This window comes from Onychostoma macrolepis, chromosome 13 (assembly GCF_012432095.1).
Source record: "Onychostoma macrolepis isolate SWU-2019 chromosome 13, ASM1243209v1, whole genome shotgun sequence".
Lineage (NCBI taxonomy): Eukaryota > Metazoa > Chordata > Actinopteri > Cypriniformes > Cyprinidae > Onychostoma > Onychostoma macrolepis.
Genome location: NC_081167.1, coordinates 29,389,759 through 29,412,342, shown reverse-complemented (window position 1 = coordinate 29,412,342; position 22,584 = coordinate 29,389,759). Strand labels below are relative to the sequence as shown.

General features: G+C 36.5%; 1 protein-coding gene across 5 annotated transcripts in view; it reads right to left on the bottom strand.

Annotated features, from left to right (window-relative positions):
- Nucleotides 1-1,836: 1,836 nt before the first annotated feature.
- LOC131552243 (uncharacterized) overlaps nucleotides 1,837-22,584 on the bottom strand; it is a 59,743-nt gene continuing 38,995 nt past the window's right edge. For 2 of the 5 annotated variants that reach the window (XM_058795880.1, XM_058795881.1), the window contains exons 21-33: nucleotides 21,369-21,552; nucleotides 21,043-21,198; nucleotides 19,531-19,845; nucleotides 19,268-19,375; nucleotides 11,737-13,638; nucleotides 10,321-10,386; nucleotides 10,104-10,184; nucleotides 9,862-9,948; nucleotides 9,576-9,667; nucleotides 9,374-9,459; nucleotides 8,999-9,271; nucleotides 6,210-6,317; nucleotides 1,837-5,417 (exon numbers count right to left, since the gene is read on the bottom strand). In XM_058795880.1, coding sequence (XP_058651863.1) covers nucleotides 5,170-5,417; nucleotides 6,210-6,317; nucleotides 8,999-9,271; nucleotides 9,374-9,459; nucleotides 9,576-9,667; nucleotides 9,862-9,948; nucleotides 10,104-10,184; nucleotides 10,321-10,386; nucleotides 11,737-13,638; nucleotides 19,268-19,375; nucleotides 19,531-19,845; nucleotides 21,043-21,198; nucleotides 21,369-21,552 — 3,706 coding nt within the window. In that variant the 3' untranslated portion in view covers nucleotides 1,837-5,169. The remainder of the gene's footprint in view (nucleotides 5,418-6,209; nucleotides 6,318-8,998; nucleotides 9,272-9,373; nucleotides 9,460-9,575; nucleotides 9,668-9,861; nucleotides 9,949-10,103; nucleotides 10,185-10,320; nucleotides 10,387-11,736; nucleotides 13,639-19,267; nucleotides 19,376-19,530; nucleotides 19,846-21,042; nucleotides 21,199-21,368; nucleotides 21,553-22,584) is intronic. The other 3 variants (XM_058795882.1, XM_058795883.1, XM_058795884.1) reach the window with 3 other exon arrangements.

Here is a 22,584-nt window from a genome sequence, read left to right as displayed (position 1 = left end):
ATCTCAGCCAAATATTGTCTGATCCTAACAAACCATACATCAATGGAAAGCTTTCAGATGATGTATAAATCTCAATTTCGAAAAATTGACACTTAAGACTGGTTTTGTGGTCCAGGGTCACATTTAATATTCTAGTTGAGTATGGGGGGAAAAAATCCAGTCACATTCCAACAAATGTAAACATTAAAAGTCATTTTAAAAACCACAAATGTTACAAATAGCCATATCAAGAGAGACCAAAATATGGCAGAGACTTGAGCAACCCATAGCCACATGCTAAAAATGCTTTTTAATGACTTTTGATGTTTTTGTGTCCTATAATAAAGATTTGCATTTGTTTGCTGTATCAGAATATTGATTCAATATTAAGTATGGAAAATATTATTGAATAGCGTATTGCATATACAGGGCCAGTGCTGAACAATGTTGCAGCGTTTTACACACCACACTGTTACGTCCCATTAAATAAGCTCCGTCCCTTTGCACTTGGCACATTTCGAGTACTTAATGCACTCTAATCCAACACTGACCATGTGATGAAAGCCATTGTTTGAGCACTTTTACCCCTGCTGTCAGCGGGTCCGGGACGCCCAGATTTACCACCGATCCTCTTTTGTTTCGCATCCCGCTCGCTTCATTTCGAGTGGCGACTGTACCGTCTCTTATTATCATTTTAACATGAAATGCTCACCAATTATGTATGCGGAGACTCTTTGAAAGCTTAAAGGGATTGGAGGGGCATCCAGCTTCCAGTCATAACAGCTTTTCATATGCAAACGCACGAGCTGAACATCGACCTCTGAGGGTTTGGGGCCCAAGCCGGAAGGCTCAGATCTCCTCCGCGCTGTTTTAATGATTATTGTGCAAGCTTTCTTACTGTGTTTATCTGCAGTTGCCATATCAGCGCTTTTGAAATCCCTGTCTGAGAGGGAAAGATGAGGGTGTGTTGAATTGTGCCCGGTGGATCATTAAAACAGACATCAAACAAGCAAACAGCTCATTTCTTCACTATGAGAGAAGCTGCGGTCATTGATTTTTCTCAGGCCCGAAGGCTTTTCTTTGCCTATACGAAACACATTTCGCTGTTTTTACAAAGCACAGTATAAAAATGCACAATTTGCTTTAAATATTGTCAATCGGAACTACACGATCTACAATTCATTACAGGCTAACTATATCATAGTTTTCCATATTTTTTCTAAAATACATTTCTGAAATTTAGATATACCCAGCAAACAATTTTTGGAACTTTCTGGGAAGGTTAGTTTTTGGTTGCAAAAGAACCAACAGAGAACATTCTTTGTTTGGTTCCCAAAAACATTAGCAAATGGACCCTTTTTACATTTCTGGGTTTCTCAGCAGCGCAAGTCGTCATAGTTGGTAATTTGCTCAAATTACAAAAGACAAACTCCACGTAAGTGTTTTCATGATTTTCAAAAATGGAAAAAATTGAGAGAGACTGATAACGGCAGTCAGAAGAGAGAACGGTGTCAAATTTAATGTCCCTCCCATAGATGCTGCATTAGAAACACCCTCGCATTAACATAATTTTTTTGTAATATGATGCAAAAGTGATATAATAGAAAGTATAGTGTTATAAATATGCACACATTTAAAAAAAAAAAATCCAAATATGAAAAACTTCAGAGGATTTATGATGCTGAAGACCGTTAAACGTGTCATCACAGTCTTGTGAAAAATGTCCATGGGAACACTGCGGTTGCCAGTCAAATGCAAAATTACATCTGTTAAGAATTTCAGTCAGGTTTCAGGTCCCGTCATAGCACAGAAACTGCACTTGCTGAAATCACAAATGACTTGCTTCGTGCACCAGACTGCATCTTGGTACTATTTTTATTTGATCTTAGTGCTGCATTCGACACTATAGATCATGACATACTCATAGTTCGATAATAAAACTATACAGGTATTCAGGGACAGGCTTTAGGATAGATCCTACATGTCTGATCATTACCACTTGTTTATTTAAGTGGGGAATCATCTCAGTTAACACCAGTAAAGTATGAAGTACTGCAAGGATCAGTGTTAGGCCCTATGCTATTTACAATATACATGTCACCCCTTGGTAATATTATTAGAAAATAAGGGTGCATGATTTTTACTATCCGAGAACTGTAAATTTCTGCCATATGGACATCACCTTGACATAGTCACCACTGATAAACTACTCCTAAACGTAATGTAGAAACTTTTTAATTTTTTGTGAAGCTATTTAGCAATGATGTGTATCGTGAAAAGCGCAATACAAATAAACATGACTTGAATTGACCTGAAATGCAGTTTCTAGGTGGTTGCATACTGACCAAAGTCCCTGCAATATTCTGGTCTCTAGCATCGGCTCCTATATATGCAATGCAATACAATACAATATTTAATATTCTAGTCAAGTATGGAAAAAAAAAATTCAGACCCATTATGTAGCTATTGATTTTTTGATACAGCAAACGAATGCAAATGATTGCAAATGCTTGTTGCAAATGCAATATACAGTAGGTCACACAAAGCATTAAAAGTAATTTAAAAAAGTACAAATAGCCATATCTAGAGACAGAGACCAAAGGCAACCAACAGGGAATGTTAAGTGAATATTTTGCTGAGTATAAATGCAATATGCTGCTGTGTGCATTTTTCAGTTATACTTAATCTGCAGTATTTATTAATCCAGTTTATTACTTTTGGACCCTCATAATTGGATGGTAGTTTATGGATGTATATGACTCCGCCACATCTTTAAAAGAAAAAAGAAAAAGCCATAATGCGAATACTCATTGTGCTCATTCAAACTGCTGTAATGACCTTATTTTCTTACAATGCTTATGAAGACATTATTTTCAAGGCACAATTTAACCGATTTTTTACAATCTGAACATATTTCCCACTGTAAAATATCTAAAATAATGCATTACATGTTTAAATTGTGTAAAAAAATGGTCATAGACATTCAAATCTGAAAAGATCATGCATGACCCAGAGAGTAAAAAACATCTTCCTATAAAACCATCCTGACACACTGCGTTATACAGAAAGCAACGCTAGAGTACGTGAATCAAATGTTTAGTCTGGAAAAACACACATTAAAGGGACAGTTGGCCAAAAATGTAAATTACTGTTAACATTTACTCACCCTCAAGTGAATAAATAATGACAGAGCTTTCACTTTTGGTTGAACGAACCCTGTAAGACCACACAGAACTCAAACCAGCCGACACAGAAAAACATGACAAGCTGACAAATAATATGTGCCAAAACCTCAGAGAAATTGCAATCCACGCCAAAAACAGAACATACATGAACTGAAAACCACCTCAAGTGGAATGTGGTGGGAACATTGAACACATTAGGTATCAAAAGTCTCATATCAGTAGATTCAGTACGGCAGTATTTTATGGCTGTCATCACATCCACAGCAAACTGCACTCATTTATACACATGAAAAATATCTGGCAAATAATGAAATCTCAGCATGGGAAAATGCTGAGGTTGAAGGACGAGTTCATCCATAAATGAAAGACACCACACCAATGAAGACAGCTATAACTAAAATGTTTTGATATAATATAGAAATAATATTTGGTGTGAATAGATTATTACTCACCCTCATGATGTTCCTATTTTCTTGTGTTCTTCACTTATTATATTCACAACTATATTCTGATTAATCCTTTTCACGGAGAGCCACTTTCATACAGAGTTTTGGTACAAGCCTAATTAAACACACCTGAACGAGTTAATTCAAGTGTTTAAAGTCGATTAAAAACATCTAGGCAGGTGTGATGGCGCTAAATTCTGCAACAAAAAAAGTGACCCTCCAGAAGATTTGGATACACATTTTATGTAACAAAAGGGGACTGGGTCAGTTGTGCTCCAAAATGACAAAAAAGCACCAAGGGAAGATTTAAAGAGAGCAGAGATGCCCAAAATTGACCAGTGATGATCTTTGATTTGGCCTATCATGCCATATCACAAGAGGATCTTTATTTCTAATTAATATTTTTAATTATTTCTAATTAATATTTATATAAAAAAAAAATTCTTAAATATTGTTCTTTTCTTTTTTTGCATTGAAATTTAAAAAGAGTGAATTCTCCTGAAAAAGTAAAAAAAAGTGATATTTAAATAATAATAAAAAAAATTGTAATTTTTAATTTTATTTTTTAATTTTTTTAATTTAATGCATTATAATATAGTTTGATTGAGTTGGCGCCAATAGCCACGTGGGCATCGTGCTGACATGTAGCACTATTGCGCTTTCGGCGTCCCAGCTTGGGGACCTTTCCCGCCCCTGCCCCCTCTCTTTCTCCCACTTCGCTTCCTGTCTAAATACGATCCTATCCGAATAAAAAGGGGGAAAATGCCAAAAAAAAAAACTGTAAAAAAACATTTTTGTTGGATTTAATAGACCAGTATATTATAATATATTTTATAATACATAATATAATTTAATACACCAATATAATATAGTTGGATATAATGCATTTACTTTTGGCCCACAGCCCTCAATCAGGTTTGATTTTTGGAGAGAGTAACGACTTAAATTTGGGTCCGTTTCTCAAACAAAGCTATTTATGACTTCAGAGCAATTGGATGAGTCATATGCACAATTGGTAATACTTTTGTGCCGTGTTTTTGTCTTTTTGGAGCTTGACAGACTTCATTGTTCTTTAAATATTTCAGCTTTTTCTTCTCTGCATTTCTCCTATTCTCTAGCTTGCTTCTCAATAGTCTAATAAACAAATGACAAATTTGTGTGTTATAATTTGGTGTTACAAATTACGACTATTGGTAACATTTCTTTTGTTCCTCTTTGTAATTTGCTTTGGATAAAAGTGCAGCTAAATGCATAATGTTCCATGAAAGAAAGAGTCATATGGGTTTGGAACAACATGAGGGTGAGTAAATGATGACATGATTTTCATTTTTGACTAAACCATCCATGAGCCGATATCAAAACGACTGATGAAGTGAGAAATTGAAGGAGTGAACATTACACATCTTGCAGCAACACAATCATACAAGATCTCATTCAAAAAAGTATACACAAATGGTTCTCCATCAGATCCATAAATAAATGTAAGAAAAATGTTTTGAACTTGTGTCCTGCACATGTCAGTCAGGGTCTTTGACCTGCAGTGTCACAGAAAGTGTCCGTCACTCCTTTTTCCCAAAGAACTTCCTGAAGACGGATTTGTTGGGGGGTCGCGGGAGGCTCATGTAGCTCCTCATGGGCAGATCGGAGGAGGACTCCTCCCGGACGCCGTTTGGCGAGGCCGTCGCTGTGCTTTTACAGACAGCCGGCATCTCACGATCTCCGATGAATAGAGTCACAGAGTAGCTGGAGCTGCTGTCCTGGCCTTTGCCTGAAGGGGGCGCTACAGGCTTGATCCTCTGATATGTGGCTGTAGAGACAGAGATAAAAAAACAATAAGAACTAAATGTTTTTTAAGGAATAATTACACAATTTTTCTTCCATGTTTCAAATTTAATAGTAAACCTCTGTTGCCAAAATTTTTTAAAATTGTTTAATTTTCATCTGATTACATTTTAATTATATTGTTAATGTACCACAGTTTTGGATAATAAATTTGTATTAAATCATACAGTTGACCATAAGTTATTAAAGGTTTATGAATTCAATTGATTAGTCATGCTTTTTGATTATTAAAACTTTAATTAAACCATTAAAATTGAATCCAGAAAAATTTAAACTGAAAACAGAATTTAAGAAAAACTAAATGTATTTTATAGGCCCATCTTTTTGTTGTTGCTGTTGTTAAACTTAAATAAATTGTTGAATTGTATAAGTTTCATGATTTCAATTAATTACATGCTTTTTGATTACTAACATTTAATTTAACCATTAAAATGGAATCCAGAAAAATGGAAAAAATGGAATTTGAGGAAAAAAAAACATTACATATGGCCATAAAATGCTTTTTGTTGTTGTTGTTGTTGCTGTTAAACTTTTAATAAATTGTTGTTCAGCTGTACAAGTTTCATAATGTCATGCTTTTTGAGTCAAACTGAATTTAACCAGTAAAACACAGCCCAGAAATATTAAAACAGAAAAAAAAACTTTGGAAAAAATTACAACCGAATTTTGAAAAATAAAACCGATTTCATAGGGCCCTATATTAAAGTACAACTGAATTCACTCCTAATTGTATGTGGCATATGTGGCTCAGATGTACCTGAGGTAAAGGAGTGTGAGCGTCTCTTTTCGCTGGTCCAGCCCTGAATGGTGGACATAGAGGATGGTTTCTGTCTCAGAGACTGGCCATGTGAGTCGAACTCATCCTCTACAGAGAGACAAAAAAAAAACAGAAAATGAATCATTCAACCTCTACAGTACAAGGGCAGACAGTATAAGTGAGTAACAAAGTACTCGAGGTGAGAAATAATGTGACCAAGGTGGAAATGACAAAATCCAGAGAGCTGAATAGAAGTGCTTCTCCAGAAATAGAAAGCCGCTGACAGCGAACAGATGTGACCATGCCTCATAATGTCTGCGGGAAGCTCCGATCAGCACCAGAGTCCTCTACTGCCCTCTTTTGGATGTCCAAAACATTTGTCTTGCATATTATTTATTTATTACTTGCATTAGTTGCCAGTGTTGAGGAAGCTACTTTGAAACTGTCAAACTGAAAGCTAAATTTATCTCAAGCATGCTTTCAAATACATTAAAGTAGTAGCATACTTAAGATAAATTATATATTTAAAGACTTTCTTTTTTACTGGACAACAAGACAACATGCTGGTAAGAAAATGTTTTTTATAGTGCAATTTAAAGTAGTTTAACTACAGTCAAGCTACTAACAAAAGGAGTTAACTACATATTTATACAATTAATAGACATTCATTAGAAATGTATCAATTTCATAATATACTTTCAGGCACTAAGACAATGAGGTTGTATAAGATGCAACTAAAAACTTGAGTAATTTATATAAATGACCCTATTAAATAGTTGTTATGAACAGCAGGATTTAACTATATTTTACTATATATATACACAGCATTATACTGTACTATCTATTATACTATACACAGTGGAGAAAATAATTATTTGATCCCAGCTGATTTTGTAAGTTTGCCCACTTAAAAAAAAAAAAAAAAAGTGTATGGTAAGTTTATTTTGACTGATAGAGCCAATATCATACAAAAAATCCAGAAAAAAAGCAGCATACAAATGTTAAAAAAAGATTTACATTTTAGTAAGTCAAATAAGTATTTGACCCCTTCGCAAAACATGACTTAGTACATGGTGCAGAAACCCTTGTTGGCGATCACAGTGGTCAGACGTTTCTTGTAGTTGGTCACCAGGTTTGCACACATCTCAGGAGGGATTTTGTCCCGCTCCTCTTTGCGGATCCTCTCCAAGTCATTAAGGTTTCGAGGCTGACGTTTGGCAACTCGAACCTTCAGCTCTGTCCACAGATGTTCTATGGGATTAAGGTCTGGAGACTGGCTCGGCCACTACAGGACCTTAATGTGCTGCTTCTTGAGCCACTCCTTTGTTGCCTTGGCCGTGTGTTTTGGGTCATTGTCATGCTGGAAGACTCCTCCACGACCCATCTTCAGTGTTCTGACTGAGGGAAGGAGGTTCTCATCTAATATTTTATGGTACATGGCCCCGGCCATTGGCCCTTCAATGCGGTGAAGTCGTTCTGTACCCTTAGCAGAGAAACAGCCCCAAAGCATGATGTTTCCACCTCCATGCTTGACTGTTGGGATGGTGTTCTTGGGGTGATAGTCGGCATTTCTCCTCCTCCAAACACGACGAGTCGAGTTGACGTCAAATAGCTCAATTTTGGTCTCATCTGACCACAGCACATTCTCCCAAGCCTTCTCTGAATCATTTAGATGTTCATTGGCAGGGCCTGTACATGTGCTTTCTTGAGCAGGGGGACCTTGCGGGCGCTGCAGGATTTCAGTCCTTCACGGCGTAGTGTGTTACCAATTGTTTTCTTGGTGACTATGGTCCCAGCTGCCTTGAGATCATTGACAAGATCCTCCCGTGCAGTTCTGGGCTGATTCCTCACCGTTCTCATGATCATCCTTACCCCATGAGGTGAGATCTTGCACGAAGCTCCAGATCGAGGGCGATTGATGGTTATTTTGTATTTCTTCCATTTCCAATTAATCGCACCAACAGTTGCTGATGGTCTTGTAGCCCATTCCAGCCTTGTGCAGGTCTACAATCTTGTCCCTGATGTCCTTTGACAGCTCTTTGGTCTTGCCCATGGTAGTGGAGAGGTTGGAATGGAAGATACAGATTCTATGGACAGGAGTCTTTTATACACACAGCGAGCTGAAATTAGGAGTATTTTCTTAAAGTGACAGGACTAATCTGTGTTCCACATGTGCACATAACCAATCTCTGGGAGCCATAATTCCTGCTGGTTGGTAGGGGATCAAATACTTATTTGACTTACTAAAAGGTAAATCTTTTTTAAACATTTCTATGCTGCTTTTTTCTGGATTTTTTGTTTGATATTCTGTCTCTATCAGTTAAAATAAACCTGCCATAAAAATGATAAATCCTTCTTATTTTTAAGTGGGCAAACTTACAAAATCAGCTGGGATCAAATAATTATTTTCCCCACTGTACGAAATTTCTGTATAAAGATATATATGATATGTATTAGATCAATTATAAAATTAACTTATGCTCAACAAGGCTAAATTTATTTTATCAAACAGTAATGTTAATGAAATTATATTAAATATTATTACAATTTAAAATAACTGCTTTGTATTGTAATATATTTCAAATTGTTATTTGTTGCAGTGATGGAAAAGCTGAATTTTCAGAAGCCTTTAATATATTTTGTTCCCTATCAGTTTGTTTATATAAATCAAAGCTCAAAAAAAAAAAAAAAGGAACCACAATTTTCTATGGTAAAAGGTAGCTGGTTACGGGAAAAACTACCCTTATTTTTTCTTAGTTCATTGAACTGTATTAGTCACAGTTTCTTACCACAATGACCCGCATCTGAGAATGAGGGGAGCAACAGATCCTGATGCCTTTGGTGGATCTGCAGAGCGTCACTGGTGTGAACTATGATCTCTTTGGTCCGGCCTGAGGCGTGCTGACTCTGTGCTAAAACGGTGGTGGTGACATAATTTCTCATGGAGCAGTGACATTTATCTCCACACTGACAGCCGGTGATAGCAGGAGAATGTCTAGGGAGCATCGCTGAAGCTGAAGACCCATGACATGTTGATCTATTCACTAGAGAATCACTAGACACTGTAGAGATAAGAGGATTTCATGTGAATATGACTGTGGTCTTATAATGCAGCACTGAAAACTTGTTAACAACAGACCGACAGATAGTTAATGGTATAATACCAGTGTGTGCTTGTATTCTGAGGATCCATTTCTTCATCATGAATCGGGATGATGCACTGAGGAGATACTCAGATCCGTCCCGCAATCTGAGAGAAAAGTGAAGTCCTTCAACTGAATATGTGCAGGTGAAAATGATTTAAACAACTACTTCCATCTCTAACTAAGACAAACATGAGACGCCCTTTAGTTGTTTGTCATTTACCTCAAGCAGAAGCAGTTGGGTTTTTTGGTGTACTCTGGCGATGGTTCACACACCGCTCCAATTAGATTCAGAGGAAGGCTGGTCACACAGCTCTATGTGGTACAAATATAGAGTCATTTTGGCTAAACTCATACCCTTAGATGCTTTACAGCTGCCATTAAACGTAATTCAATCACAATTTAATCACAGTTCAACCTTGCAATGTAACTAATGATGTCTGTTTGCAATAAAGGAACAAAGTTTTCTACTTGGTTGCAAAGCCAGAACATGAAGTCTTCAAGCTTACCTTGAGTGTATCTTTCCTGTCCTGATAGAAACATATTGTTTGTTTGTATAGCACAGCATGATAGGAGTTCCACGCCCTGCATGGTGCCTGAAATAGTAAATTTATTTTATTGGTTACATAAAGACCAACCTAAATGCAACCTAATTTGACATCTACCACAGTAGCCTGCATGAGGCATGACACACAAAATGCTTATTTGTTGTGGTTGGGGTCAAGAAAATATATGTAATTGTGATATTTACCTTCTTTCCACCCAGTTGTAGTTTGTGTTTCCTCTCCAGTGTACCTTCCATAGATGGCAGTTCCAGTTCTTGTCTTCCACTCTGAAAAACAACGGTCAAAGATTAGACTTAACAACCTTCATATGATGAGATACAATAATTATTTCTCGATATTCTGAATAACTCTTAAGCATATACTCTCTGTTCTTGTATATGGTCTGCAAATATACTTTGGTACCTGGATATCATTGTCATTGGTCCCATCCAATCCCATATGAACAGACAGGAGGCTCATGGACTGGTCCTGTGGAGAGAGAACACATATCAATTCATTTATTACTATGACAAAAACAGATTACATGTGCACTTATCAGAACTACAATAATGGGCAAAATGATATGAGATATGCTGGCCAAAACTTAATTTGAGGGCAAAGATTTCCAAATAAAACCCTCAATCGTCATCCAAAGTTCCTACTTCAGCCATTTAATACAAATGCATCAGTGAAAAGTATTTTTGCTCCCACAGAGAACGATGGGAAATGTAAGGTATCCACCATGGTTTTATCCTTGACAAGCTTCAAAATCAGAAGGTCAAGGCTTTCGCATCCTCCTACTGCTAAATAAAACACTGTGGTGGCTCTCATGAGCACTCATCTCATAAATATCATTCTGACATGTTCAAGGCAGCACAAGTCAACTACTTAAACCAGGGGTGTCCAATCCTGGTCCTGGAGGGCCAAAGTTTACCTTGCTGACAAAACACCTTTATTTTATTTTTAATGTAACAAGCAATTAACAAGTAATTCTGAGTTAATGGGTTAATATTTTAATAATAAATAATAATACATTTAATAATAACATTTAACACACGCAGCCCAACAAGTTAACAGAGAGAGAGAAAGCACCATTCAACGTGTAAACAATACAAAACTATTGCGGACTATAGCTTTTATTCAAACTGTGAATAGATTAACTACAGAAAGCGAGCAAAGAGCACTCCCTTTAATATAATCACTAGACCTACAGCTGTCAATCAATGTCAATACAGCTGTCGATTGGCTACAGTGCTCAGTGTTTACAAATCCCGCTGTAGAAGCCCGGTCTTCAGACAGAGCGCGCGAACACAAGCATGGGACAATTTGAAAGGAGCTGCCTATCAGCGTGTACTGGATTAAGTCGAAATAGTCTTGGTTATAATTGTACCCGCAACCCGCCCGCACCGCACCCGTTATGTCAATTTTTGCGGTTCACCCGTCGGGTACCCGCCCGCGTGCAGGACTCTGCAACACACCTCCCCGGAAGTTTCTAGTACAGCTAGTAAAACCTTGATTTGCTAGTTCAGGTGTGTTCAACTGGGGCTGGAGCTAAACTCTACAGGACAGTGGCCCTCTAGGAGTAGGACTTAAACCAGGGGACTTAAACCACAAGGCCACCGTCCTGCAGAGTTTAGCTTTGACTTGCCTCAACACAACTGCCTGGAAGTTTCTAGTATGCCTAATAAGACCTTGATTTGCTAGTTCAGGTGTGTTTAACTGGGGTTGGAGCTAAACTCTACAGGACAGTGGCCCTCCAGGAGTAGGGTTGGACACCTCTTTCTAAAACAATCCTAAACAACATCTAACAGGGTTTGACTGCCAAATTATAGACCTCACCTTCAGAAAACCCGTTTCCTCCTCCTCCTCCTCCTCCCTATAATGGTAGATATACTTTCGCTGGTCCTGTATTTCAGGTAGTTTCACCATATCTGAAGCCGTTTCATTAACAGCCACTTGTTTGTAAACCTGTTCCTGTTGAGTGAATGCAGCCCAAGACCTTCTGTCCCCTTTATCCAGAATTTGCCTTTCTTCCCTTGGGTTCTGCTGCTTCCCAGAACCCACCATAGTCTGGACAGATGGTGGCAGTCTGAACTCCGCCACAAGAAGGTTGGGTGCAGAGGCCGTGACCAACTTCCTGAAGAGCACTGCTTGTTCTTTGGGTGAGGGTTCCCTGTGTTGGACTGGAGAAGATGTGGCCTGGTAGCCATTATACATTATGTCAGAGTTTAGACTCTCACGGTAGCTGTTGGTGTGGTTCCAGATGTCCTCCAGCTCCTCCTCTTCCTGCTCAAACTGTTGATGGTCAGGATGAACTGGATCATCAATGTCGATTGATAAGGTAATGCTCTTGTCCTTGGAGAACTCAAAGTTCTTGTTGGACACTCCTGCATCCAGGGATTGCACCTTCCCAATGGTCCTCTTGGGCACTGGACAATCTGAGGAGTCTATGTACGGACCCTCAGCACATAACTTGAAGCTTCCAGAGCTGGAGTGACCAGAGTCCACTGAGTCCTCTCTTCCATTGGCTCTGAAGTTCAACACCACATGAGATGCATGGCTGGGACTTAACTGTTGAGTGCTGGAGGTCTTCGCTGGCCTATGGAACACGTGTCCATTAAGATTGTGAATCAAGGTATGGACACTAGGACATACATGAATCTCTGCCATAGTTGAGCTGTGGTTAGCTATCCCTTGGATTGCATCTTCTGGAGGACTTGTATAGTGGTTCTCCTTGTTCTCGAGTTGAGTCACATTTGCGTTACAACTAACCACCTCTTCTTTGGGCACTATACTGATCCCAGATAAATGTTTCTGTTGGATATTGGTCAGATCACTGAGTGATAAAGGATGATTCTCCTCAATTGAGATGTCTTCAACAACTGGAGAAGGTGGAGGAGGAAATTCATCTTCAGTAAATGAAACGGTGTCAATGCTGATCTTTTTCGAGTCTTTACAATCAATCTTGAGGGTTACTTCACCTGGGTAAATTTGTTTGGGCTCTTCTTTTTGCGTTGGAGGTGAGCGGACTGTTTTGAAGGTACTCAGAGCTGTCGGACGATCAACCTGAGAGTCCTGCTGATGAGAGTCTGTCTTTTGCTCAGGATGGCCAATTGTGATGACATCTTGAATGCTAGGGATAAGGCTCATATCCTTGGGCAGGTCGAAGCTTAACACAGAGCCCAAGGACAGAAATCTGCAGTGGTTCTTCAAATGTCCTTGGGTGGCAACCTCTAAGGTGCTGTGAACTGGAGATCCAACCTCTCCAGAACATTCTGCATCTATGTCTTTCAATAAAGGGTTCTTTATGTAGTCCAAGACCTGAGTCCCATCGCTGTTTGGTTTCCTTGCATTTTTCCTCTTCTTCCTTTCCTTCAGGGGCCAAGTATGTGTATCATATGTCACCGGTTCACATACAGGTGGCAAATCAGACTCCTCTGACAGATCCTCTCCCATGATCTTCTGAATGGTGTGTCTACGGTCATCTTTCTTCTTCTTCACCTTCTTGCTCTTCCTTTTCAGGCTGCTAAAGATTGAGATGTTGCCATTTTTTGGCAGAAGGTTGTTGGCCTGGGTGTCTTCGATGGAGGACGAGGAGTATGGGGAGGTGCAAGGGGAGGAGAGAGCATACAGGGAGGTCCTGGGAGAGGAGGAGGGGGGCCTTGGAGCATTGTCTTGGGGAAGCGCCATACTCTCATACACTGCCGTGTTGTTTTCCATAACATGCAAGTAAGTACTTACCTAAAACACAAGGAAACGATTGTTTTAGAGGGTTATCACTTTTTTTCTTCCATGCATAAAGTGGATAGCATGCATAAGTATCACACTTCAACACAAAGTTCACCTTTCAAAGATACATCATGCTAATTATCTGATGTGCAGTTCTCCTAAAAAGCATTTGGAGCATTTAGGTCGCACATAAAAATGAATGAATGTCATTGCATTGCAAAACAAAATATCAAATGAAGTGGCATCTGCAAACAAATGTTGCTGTAATTTTTAATGCATTAATGAAGTCAGTTTTTCTCAAAACACACAGGTGTAGTTCATCACATTAACTAATCAACATGTTTCACAACCACAAAGTGTCTTCATTTTGGACCTTGTAAGCTTGTGTTATCTTTATAACAAATTTGACTTGGTTTGGTATTTTGTTATCTTATGCAATGACATTCATATTTAAGTGTGGCTTAAGTGTCCAATTACTTTTTATGGCCAGTGTAATTCAAAATTCAAACACTGAAAAATGATTATTTGTATAACCATTTATGAAAATAAGTGTTTTAATATCTGAACACAGCACTTGTGTGTCTGGCTCAAGCAAAGCATTCCTAAGCAAAAACACAGACACATGTTGCTTCACATTTGTTACTGATGAATGATGACATCGCTCTGCAATGATAAAAACATTTAAAATGCTGAAACATCTTTTCCTTCACTGCTTATGTTAAGCAGCTGGAATTCACATTTGTTATGGGAAAAAATAAACAATTCTTATATTCTGAGAAGAAAAATTATGCAAAACTTGCCAATATACCACCAGTACGGTGTGAAAGTTTTTCCAGGGCGTTGCTATGTCGTCGTTACATACTATGTGGTTACCAACATGTTATAAGTGGTTTTTATTGTGTTGCTAGGCTTTTGCTAAGGTGTTCTGGATCGTTGCCAGGGCATTACTATGCAGGTGCTAAGGTGTTCTAAGTGTTTTTGTGTATTGCTATGCTGTTGCTAAGATGTTCTGGGTGGTTGCTAGGGCATTGCTATGCTGTTGCCAAGGTGTTGTGGCTAGTCGTCAAGATGTCACTAAGCAGTTGGTAAGGCTCTGAGTATTTTAGTGTGTTGCTACATTATTGCCAAGTTGCTGTAGGTGTTTGCTAAAGTGTTTCTATGCTTTTGCTAAGGTGTTCTGAACACTTCTAAGATCTCTAAGCTGTTCCAGGTGGTTGCCAGGGTGTTGCTACAGGATTCTGGGTAGTTGCCAGGCCATATTATATGGTTGTGTTCTAATTGGTTTTTAGTGTATTGCTATGCTACTCTGAAGATGTTCCAGGTGATTGCTAGGGCGTTGCTATGCTATTGCTAAGGTGTTGTGGACAGTTGTCAGGGTGTTACTATGCAGTTGTTCAGCTATTCTGAATTGGTTTAAGTGTGTTGCTTTGTGATTGCTAAGGTGTTCTAGATGATTTCCAGGGAGTTGCTATGCTGTTACGATCATGGTTTGAATAGTTGTCAGGGTGTTACTATGCAGTTGCTAAGGTTATGTGATTGTTGATCTAGAGATTGTTGTGCTATGGTGTTCTGAGTTGTTTTGCTTACATCAAAAAGCCACACCAAACCTTAGCAAACACCACTAATAATGCAAAAACATTAGGTTTACATGAGAATAACATGAACAAAAGAACACTAGCATGACTACACAAGCACACTTGATTTTTTTTAAACTCTGGGCTTAATAAGAATCATCTGCTCTTAAACATGTCGTCATACACAGCTGTAATGGCTTGACCTTTCACCCTGTGACTAATCTTGTGCTGCTCTGGCAGCCCCAGACCATAAATCACACAGGGCAGTCAGGAGGGCCTTCTAGAAAGTTCACAACAAATTCTCCAGCACCTCCCGCTCCTGCTGGGAGCCATTTCAAATCTCAGCGATCATGGGAAGCGAAGGGTGAGGTCACATCTCAGCACCGCGCTGCTGTCATGAGTGAGTTTACATCAGCCTTAAAGAGAGCTTACGTAAGAGCGAAAAACCCCACTGCATGCATCTTATCATCTCTCTTATCATATGCTTCCTTTGTCATTGTCTTTCTCTGTCCATGCATATCTGATTAAAACAACCGATTTGCAGCAAATCTTAAGATCTAATAAAAACCTCTGGCCTCTGCTGGTTTCTGACTCATTTGTCATGGTAGAGCAAGAGTTTAAAGAGTAAAAATATTTTTTTCTCCATTTGAATTAAATTAATTTAAGCCATTAGTCAACAACGTTTATATCAATTTAATTAGTTAAATAATAGGCTTAATATATAGCCTCTTCCATGCTCAAGCACACACAAAAAGCTCATTGCAAAGCAAAAATGAACTATAATGACTATGAATGTGTCAGAAAAAATAGCAAGGAAATATTTTAATCATTTATTAATCAAATAACATTTTCTGAGTCTGTGTGGGCTGCAAAGATGAAGTTGACAGTGCTGACTTGCCATTTAGTACAGTGGATGCGCCTTTAGAGAAAAATGCAACTTTCATATGGATTACATAATCAGAGAGCATTTGGTTTTTATTTGAATTGGTTCATTTAAAAGTAGACATTCATGTCTGTGAGGGAAGTAGCCTATAACACTGATTTCCGGTTCATTTTTGTGATGCTCTCTAGTTCATGGAGACACATCTTGGTTGTTTTCTTTATTTTACAAAAGCACAACGTTTTGTGGATATTGTGAGTGTACACAAATAAAAGTAGACATTTTACAGTTTCAAATGATGTATTACTCTTATCTGTATGAGCAAAATGACAACATTTTTTTAAGATGTTTTCGCTGTTATCAGGAGTTGCTGGAGCCTCCATGTCATACAGTATGTAGACTAATAGCTTCCACACTCCACACAAACACTTGGATATATGCCTAATAGAGCACATTTATCTAGATTAACATTAGAGCGAGCGGCCATGTAAAGTTGCTACTACTTAGATGTTTCAATTACAAATGAAAAGCCATATGTGACCCTGGACCACAAAACCAGTCTTAAGTGTCAGTTTTTCGAAATTGAGATTTATACATCATCTGAAAGCTGAATAAATAGGCTTTCCATTGATGTATGTGGTTTGTTAGGATAGGACAATATTTGGCCGAGATACAACTATTTGAAAATCTGGAATCTGAGGGAGCAAAAAAATCGAAATATTGAGAAAATCGCCTTTAAAGTTGTCCAAATGAAGTTATTAGAAATGCATATTACTAATCAAAAATGAAGTTTTTATACATTTACGGTAAGAAATTTGCAAAATATCTTCATGGAACATGATCTTTACTTAATATCCTAATGATTTTTGGCATAAAAGAAAAATTGATAATTTTGACCCATAAAATGTATTTTTGGCTATTGCTACAAATATACCCCAGCAACGTAAGACTGGTTTTGTGGTCCAGGGTCACATATTTGAGGGTGATAAATGATTTTGCGAACATTTGGATTTCCTGCCACAAGGATATACATTAACAATCTGTTCATCACAGACAGTTTTTTTTCTGTGAATAACTGACATTTTGGTCGACTAAGCCTATTCTCGTCGACTATTATGAGGGGGCAGCGCTAGTAAAAATACTAAAAGTTTGCTCTGTTCCTCATGCAAAGCTATTGTATGGGTGTAGAAGACATGCATACATGTTTCAATCATCATTTCTGAATTTGTGCGATTATACACTGATCTCTAGGGTCTCATTTTTGTTATCAGTGGCTTTATATGTGCTGAAAGCTGCGAGGGCACAAAATAAGATCCTGCTGACAGATTTAAAAATACATTTGAAATTAAACGATATGACAACAGCTAGACACTTTCCCACAAGCCCTAATTCTCCTGATGTTTTCAAAAAAATACACTGGATTACATGAGAGCTGCAAACCTACAGCAATGGGCAAAATTTCCAAAATAACTTGTAATACTGACCGAAGTTTTCATTTCACAGACCCTAATGGCATAATAAAAGTCCCAAGGATATTGCAAAACCATTTAAGGCTACTATATGCTACTATATTTTAAGCCCCTGTAACCATTCCAAGAAACACACACTTTTTATTTTTTCTGCAATTACTTTCAAAATGTTCCCAAAGACAGTTTTGTAAACAACCCGAATGCTTGAAATGAGGCTTTATATGAGTCTTGGAAGAGTTTCTCGTCCTGTTTTCTAATACTTCCCATATACTGGCAGCTCAAAATGAGATCATTGGAAGTGGCTATTTCCTCCCTCATTTTTTCATTACCTTCCCATACCTGTTTCTGTTACCAATCTCCTCGAAACTGTAGTGACCTCTCTTCCATCAAAGTCTCTTTGGCTTTGTTGCCTTTCCAACCACTGCACAAATAAATGATCAGGCCAATGGCGATATTTCAGAATAGCATACTATTATACCATGATTCTGAGATGTACTGCAATGCTTCGGTAATCAAAAAAATATGATGAGATGTTTCGAGATCATGATGTTAGTCAGTCCATCACACTACAGTCCTCATGCACACACACAAGCAGAGCTGGGTAGATTACTTACAAACTGTAGTCTGTTACTGATGCCAAATTACATGACAAAAATTATATTTAGGTAATATAATCAGACTACTTTTTGATTACTTTTAGATTATTTTTGTAGGGAAGCCCATTTCCACCACTAAATAAAATATAAAAAAGGCAATTACGACTTTTAATCTCACAATTCTGACATTTTTTCCTCAATTGCGAGATATAAACTCACAATTCTGACTGTTTTGTGTCACAATTATAAGATTTGTGGGATATAAACTCAGAATTGTGAGAAAAAACTCAGAATTGCGTTTTATTTCTCACAATTCTGAATTTATAACTCGCAATTGCAAGTTTAAATCACGCACTTCTGAGAAAAAAAGCCAGAATTGCCGGTAATTGCAATTACCTTTTTTTTAAAAAATGTTTTATTCAGTGGCGGAAACGGCTTCCATACGTTTGACCTAACTTGTTTATCACATTGATTTAAATAGGATAATCTTGTAATATATTTGATATAAAAATACAAAGAGAAAGATAATTATTGCTAATAATTAGAAAAGCTAATAATTCATTATATCATAAAAATGTTAAATTAAAATCAATAATTTTAAAATAATTGTGTTTGAAAGACAAAAGCCTTCCAAAGACACAGTAATACATAGCTAAATAACTCAATTAGTGACAATTATTTAAAAAAAAAGAAAGAAAGAAAAAAAGTTTTTTTTTTTTGTAAATCCAAAATATCAAAAATCCAGTAGTTTTCTGTGTAATTATAGCCAGCGGACTAATGACTGGTCTTTGTGTGAATGTCCACAATACTGGAAACTTTTAGCGGCAGGCTATTTCAGAAAGGAAAATTTAAAAGATGATAAAATGATGAATAATTTATTGCAAATAATATATAATATGTAAATAATATGTAATCATGTAACCAATAAAATGTAACCAATAAAAATGTAACTGTAGTCTGATTACAAGCATTTTACAATGTAGTATAATCTAACTACAAATACTTCAGTTTTGGAATCTGATTACGTAATCCAGGTTACATGTAATCAGTTACTACCCAGTACTGCACACAATTACCATATTTCTGTTTACTCGTGCAGGGCCACCGACCAACAATATTTACCTCTTCTGCACTGTGTCGATAAATCTTTTTCTTTCGCTTTAAACTACCAAAAAGCCCCTGGCAGCGCTTCCAAAAGCTTTTACAGGCAGAAGAGTGAGACTCAGCAGGCTGAAGGGGAACGTAGAACAAAATAAAACAGACAAAGGTGTTTTTGAGGAAAGAGAAGGAAATGTGAGGAGACTGAGAGGGATATCAAACAGAGAGCAGCATATAAGTGCAATAGCGTTTGACTGTGTGAGATTGTGATGCTTAATCATTCTCACCCTGTGCACAGGTTCGGGCACTGGCACACCACCTTCCCTGCCAGGCGCCTGTACCTGGATTTGTGTGTCTCCAGAGTTACTGAAGCTGAGGATGAGGTTGACGGTGCCTCCTAAAGCTGAGGGACTGGGGTCCTTTAGCACCAGGTACGGTGAATCCGGCCTCTCTAAATGACCACTATCATCGCTTCCTTTAGGACTGACACTTTGCATCACCTCATATCCATAATTGTGCTGCAAATCATCCTCGATGTCAACAGAGGGAGCACTTATGAGGCTTTCTGTTCTCTTCTGAGAGACCTCGGGTGAGGTTTCCACCTGAAAAATGGCAGAATTAGAATTCCTTATGAGGAGACTGCATCTTTGGATCGATCTCATGAAAACGGTCCAGGAATTCCAAGTCACATTGCGCAAACAAAAGATAAATCAATTTTTTTATTTTACAAAAACACAAAAACATGTAGTATTTTAGGACTTTTAAAATTGTTTGCACTGTGACATTATTTGACAATTAACCACATTAAGCACATTTCCTGCCTTCAATTTCCCATTACTATAAATAAAAAAAATTAAAAAAGAGGCTTTTGCATCTGAACTCTTCATATATATATATATATATATATATATATATATATATATATATATATATATAACACTCTATATTCTATATTTTATTCTATATTAATAAAATAGTAAAGCTTGTTTGCATTATGATTGTTTCTACATTTAGTAGCATTTGCTTCATTTAATATATGCTGATTTAAATAAAAAATGCAATATAAAAAAAGAATATCTAATACAAATCATCACTGAGAATAAGTGGAATTATAAAAATAAAATCTTAAAGATTAGGTTTTATTTTCTTTATGTAAAAAACAAGAAATTTATTTATTTAATAATTTTTTTTTAATATTATTTTATTTTTTGGGTTGATCTCATGAAAACTGTCAAGGATTTCAGGATCATTAAGACTGTTTGCATTGTGACACTTTAATGCAAAAATTCTTTATTATTAAATAGTGAAGTATTTCTACATTTAGTAGCATTTGATACATTTGGTATAAGCTGATGCAAAAAAAATTCTATATTAATAAAGTGAAATACTTCTACATTTAGTAGCATTTGCTATTAAATTTTATCACTAAATTACTAAATTTTATTTTATATATTCTGATGTAAATTGAAAAATCATTGCTAATATTGATTGATTGATTGATACGGATATTATTTAAGACAAATAAGCACATTTCTCATCTTCAAATGAGCTGTAATGGGGGAAAAAACTATATTAATAAAACGATAAAGATTGTTTATAGCATTTGAAAATTTGAATCATTGCATTACAGTATTTTACTGCTGAATCATCATTGAGAATAATTTGAATTATTGTAATTGATATTGATATCAATTACTTATTATCTATTTATTATTTATTTATTATATACACACACACACTTTTTGATTGATAAACTTAATTTATCCCCAGAAGGGAAATTCACAAATGAATGGTTCTACCTGTGTTTGCGGGCTGCAGACCGTAGCCTCGGAGTAAATAGCGTCTGTCTGAGCTTCTTCAGCCTTCTGTCTGCTCAACAGCTGATCCTTCTGAGCCCTCCAGTGGACCAGGATCCATCCCAGCATGCTCCTCAGCTCCTCCATCCTCTCTCTGATCTGCACAAGACAAAGAGCAATAAACCTTACCATTTTAACTTTACGTCATCCAGAGGAAACTTGAGGTTGTTCTTTCATAGGAAACTTAGAGAGAGTGTAGAGTTACAAAATCTATTTGTATATCAGTTGAGCAATGCAGCTGAAGCAGATATTAAAGAAAGGTTATATACCATGTTGTTGAGGTGATGCTCGTCATCAAACAGTTTTTTTCCAGCCACGGTGAGCTGATCAAACTCCTCGAACTTCTGTTCTATCTGCCGATCCAGAACCTCAACCAGAGGCTCCTGGTTCTCTCGGCTTTGACGCAGAGCGCTTTCTGAGAAAATGCAGGAGCGGGTGTCTTCTGTCCAAGAGCTGCGGGAGAGAAGATGAACAGCAGAGAGGTGAAGACAAGCGTTTCAGGCCAACACACACAGCTCAAGATGATGCTCACCAGACGTTTCTCCAAACACATGAAGAGAACACAATGTGAACAGACATTTCCCATCAATAAATCAAACATTAACCTCTGCAAATTATATTCATAGAACATTCCTGATGAATCACACCAAAACATGTCCAAGTCACATTTCACCCTAAAATCAAATAAAAGGAGGACCATTATGAGTTTTTGCTTTATGCCATTACAATTGTCATTTCATGACAATCAAGTAAGTTTCCCCAAAATATGCATTACTGTAATGCGTGCAGACATTTACTTTTTTTTTTTTGTTTAGTAGTTTTATTGGGGGAAAATACTAAACAAAAAATAATAATATTCTTTATTTTTCAGTATTAATTTTATAATTACAATTATTTTTGTTTAGCATTATTTTAGTATTTTAATTTAGTTGTTTGTGTTTTTTTTAATCATGTTCAATTTCTATTCAATTCTCATTACTATACTATGGTATTTTAATTTAAAAATAATAAAATATATTTTTAAAATAATAATTACTTTTATTATAATTATAATACAATTATAATATAATAAAATTATATTATAATATTAGAATTCTAATTTGATTAAATTTATAATAAAATATTATAATTATACTTAATTTAATTTATTATATTATTATTATATTATACATAATTGAAATATCTGGGCACATTACAGCAATACAAATTTTAGAGGAAACTTAATTTTCATGAAAATAATTTTACAAATAATATATATATATATATATATACACTATATAAGTAGAAATACCTATACACTAATAGTATATATAGTAAAATTAAAATTACTTATATATATATATATATATATATATATATATATATATATATATATATATATATGTACTGTATATATATGGCTGTGATTAATCAATTTATATTAGTATTTTCAATGTATTATTAATGTGATTAGTGTGTATTAATACTCAATTATTAATTAATTAA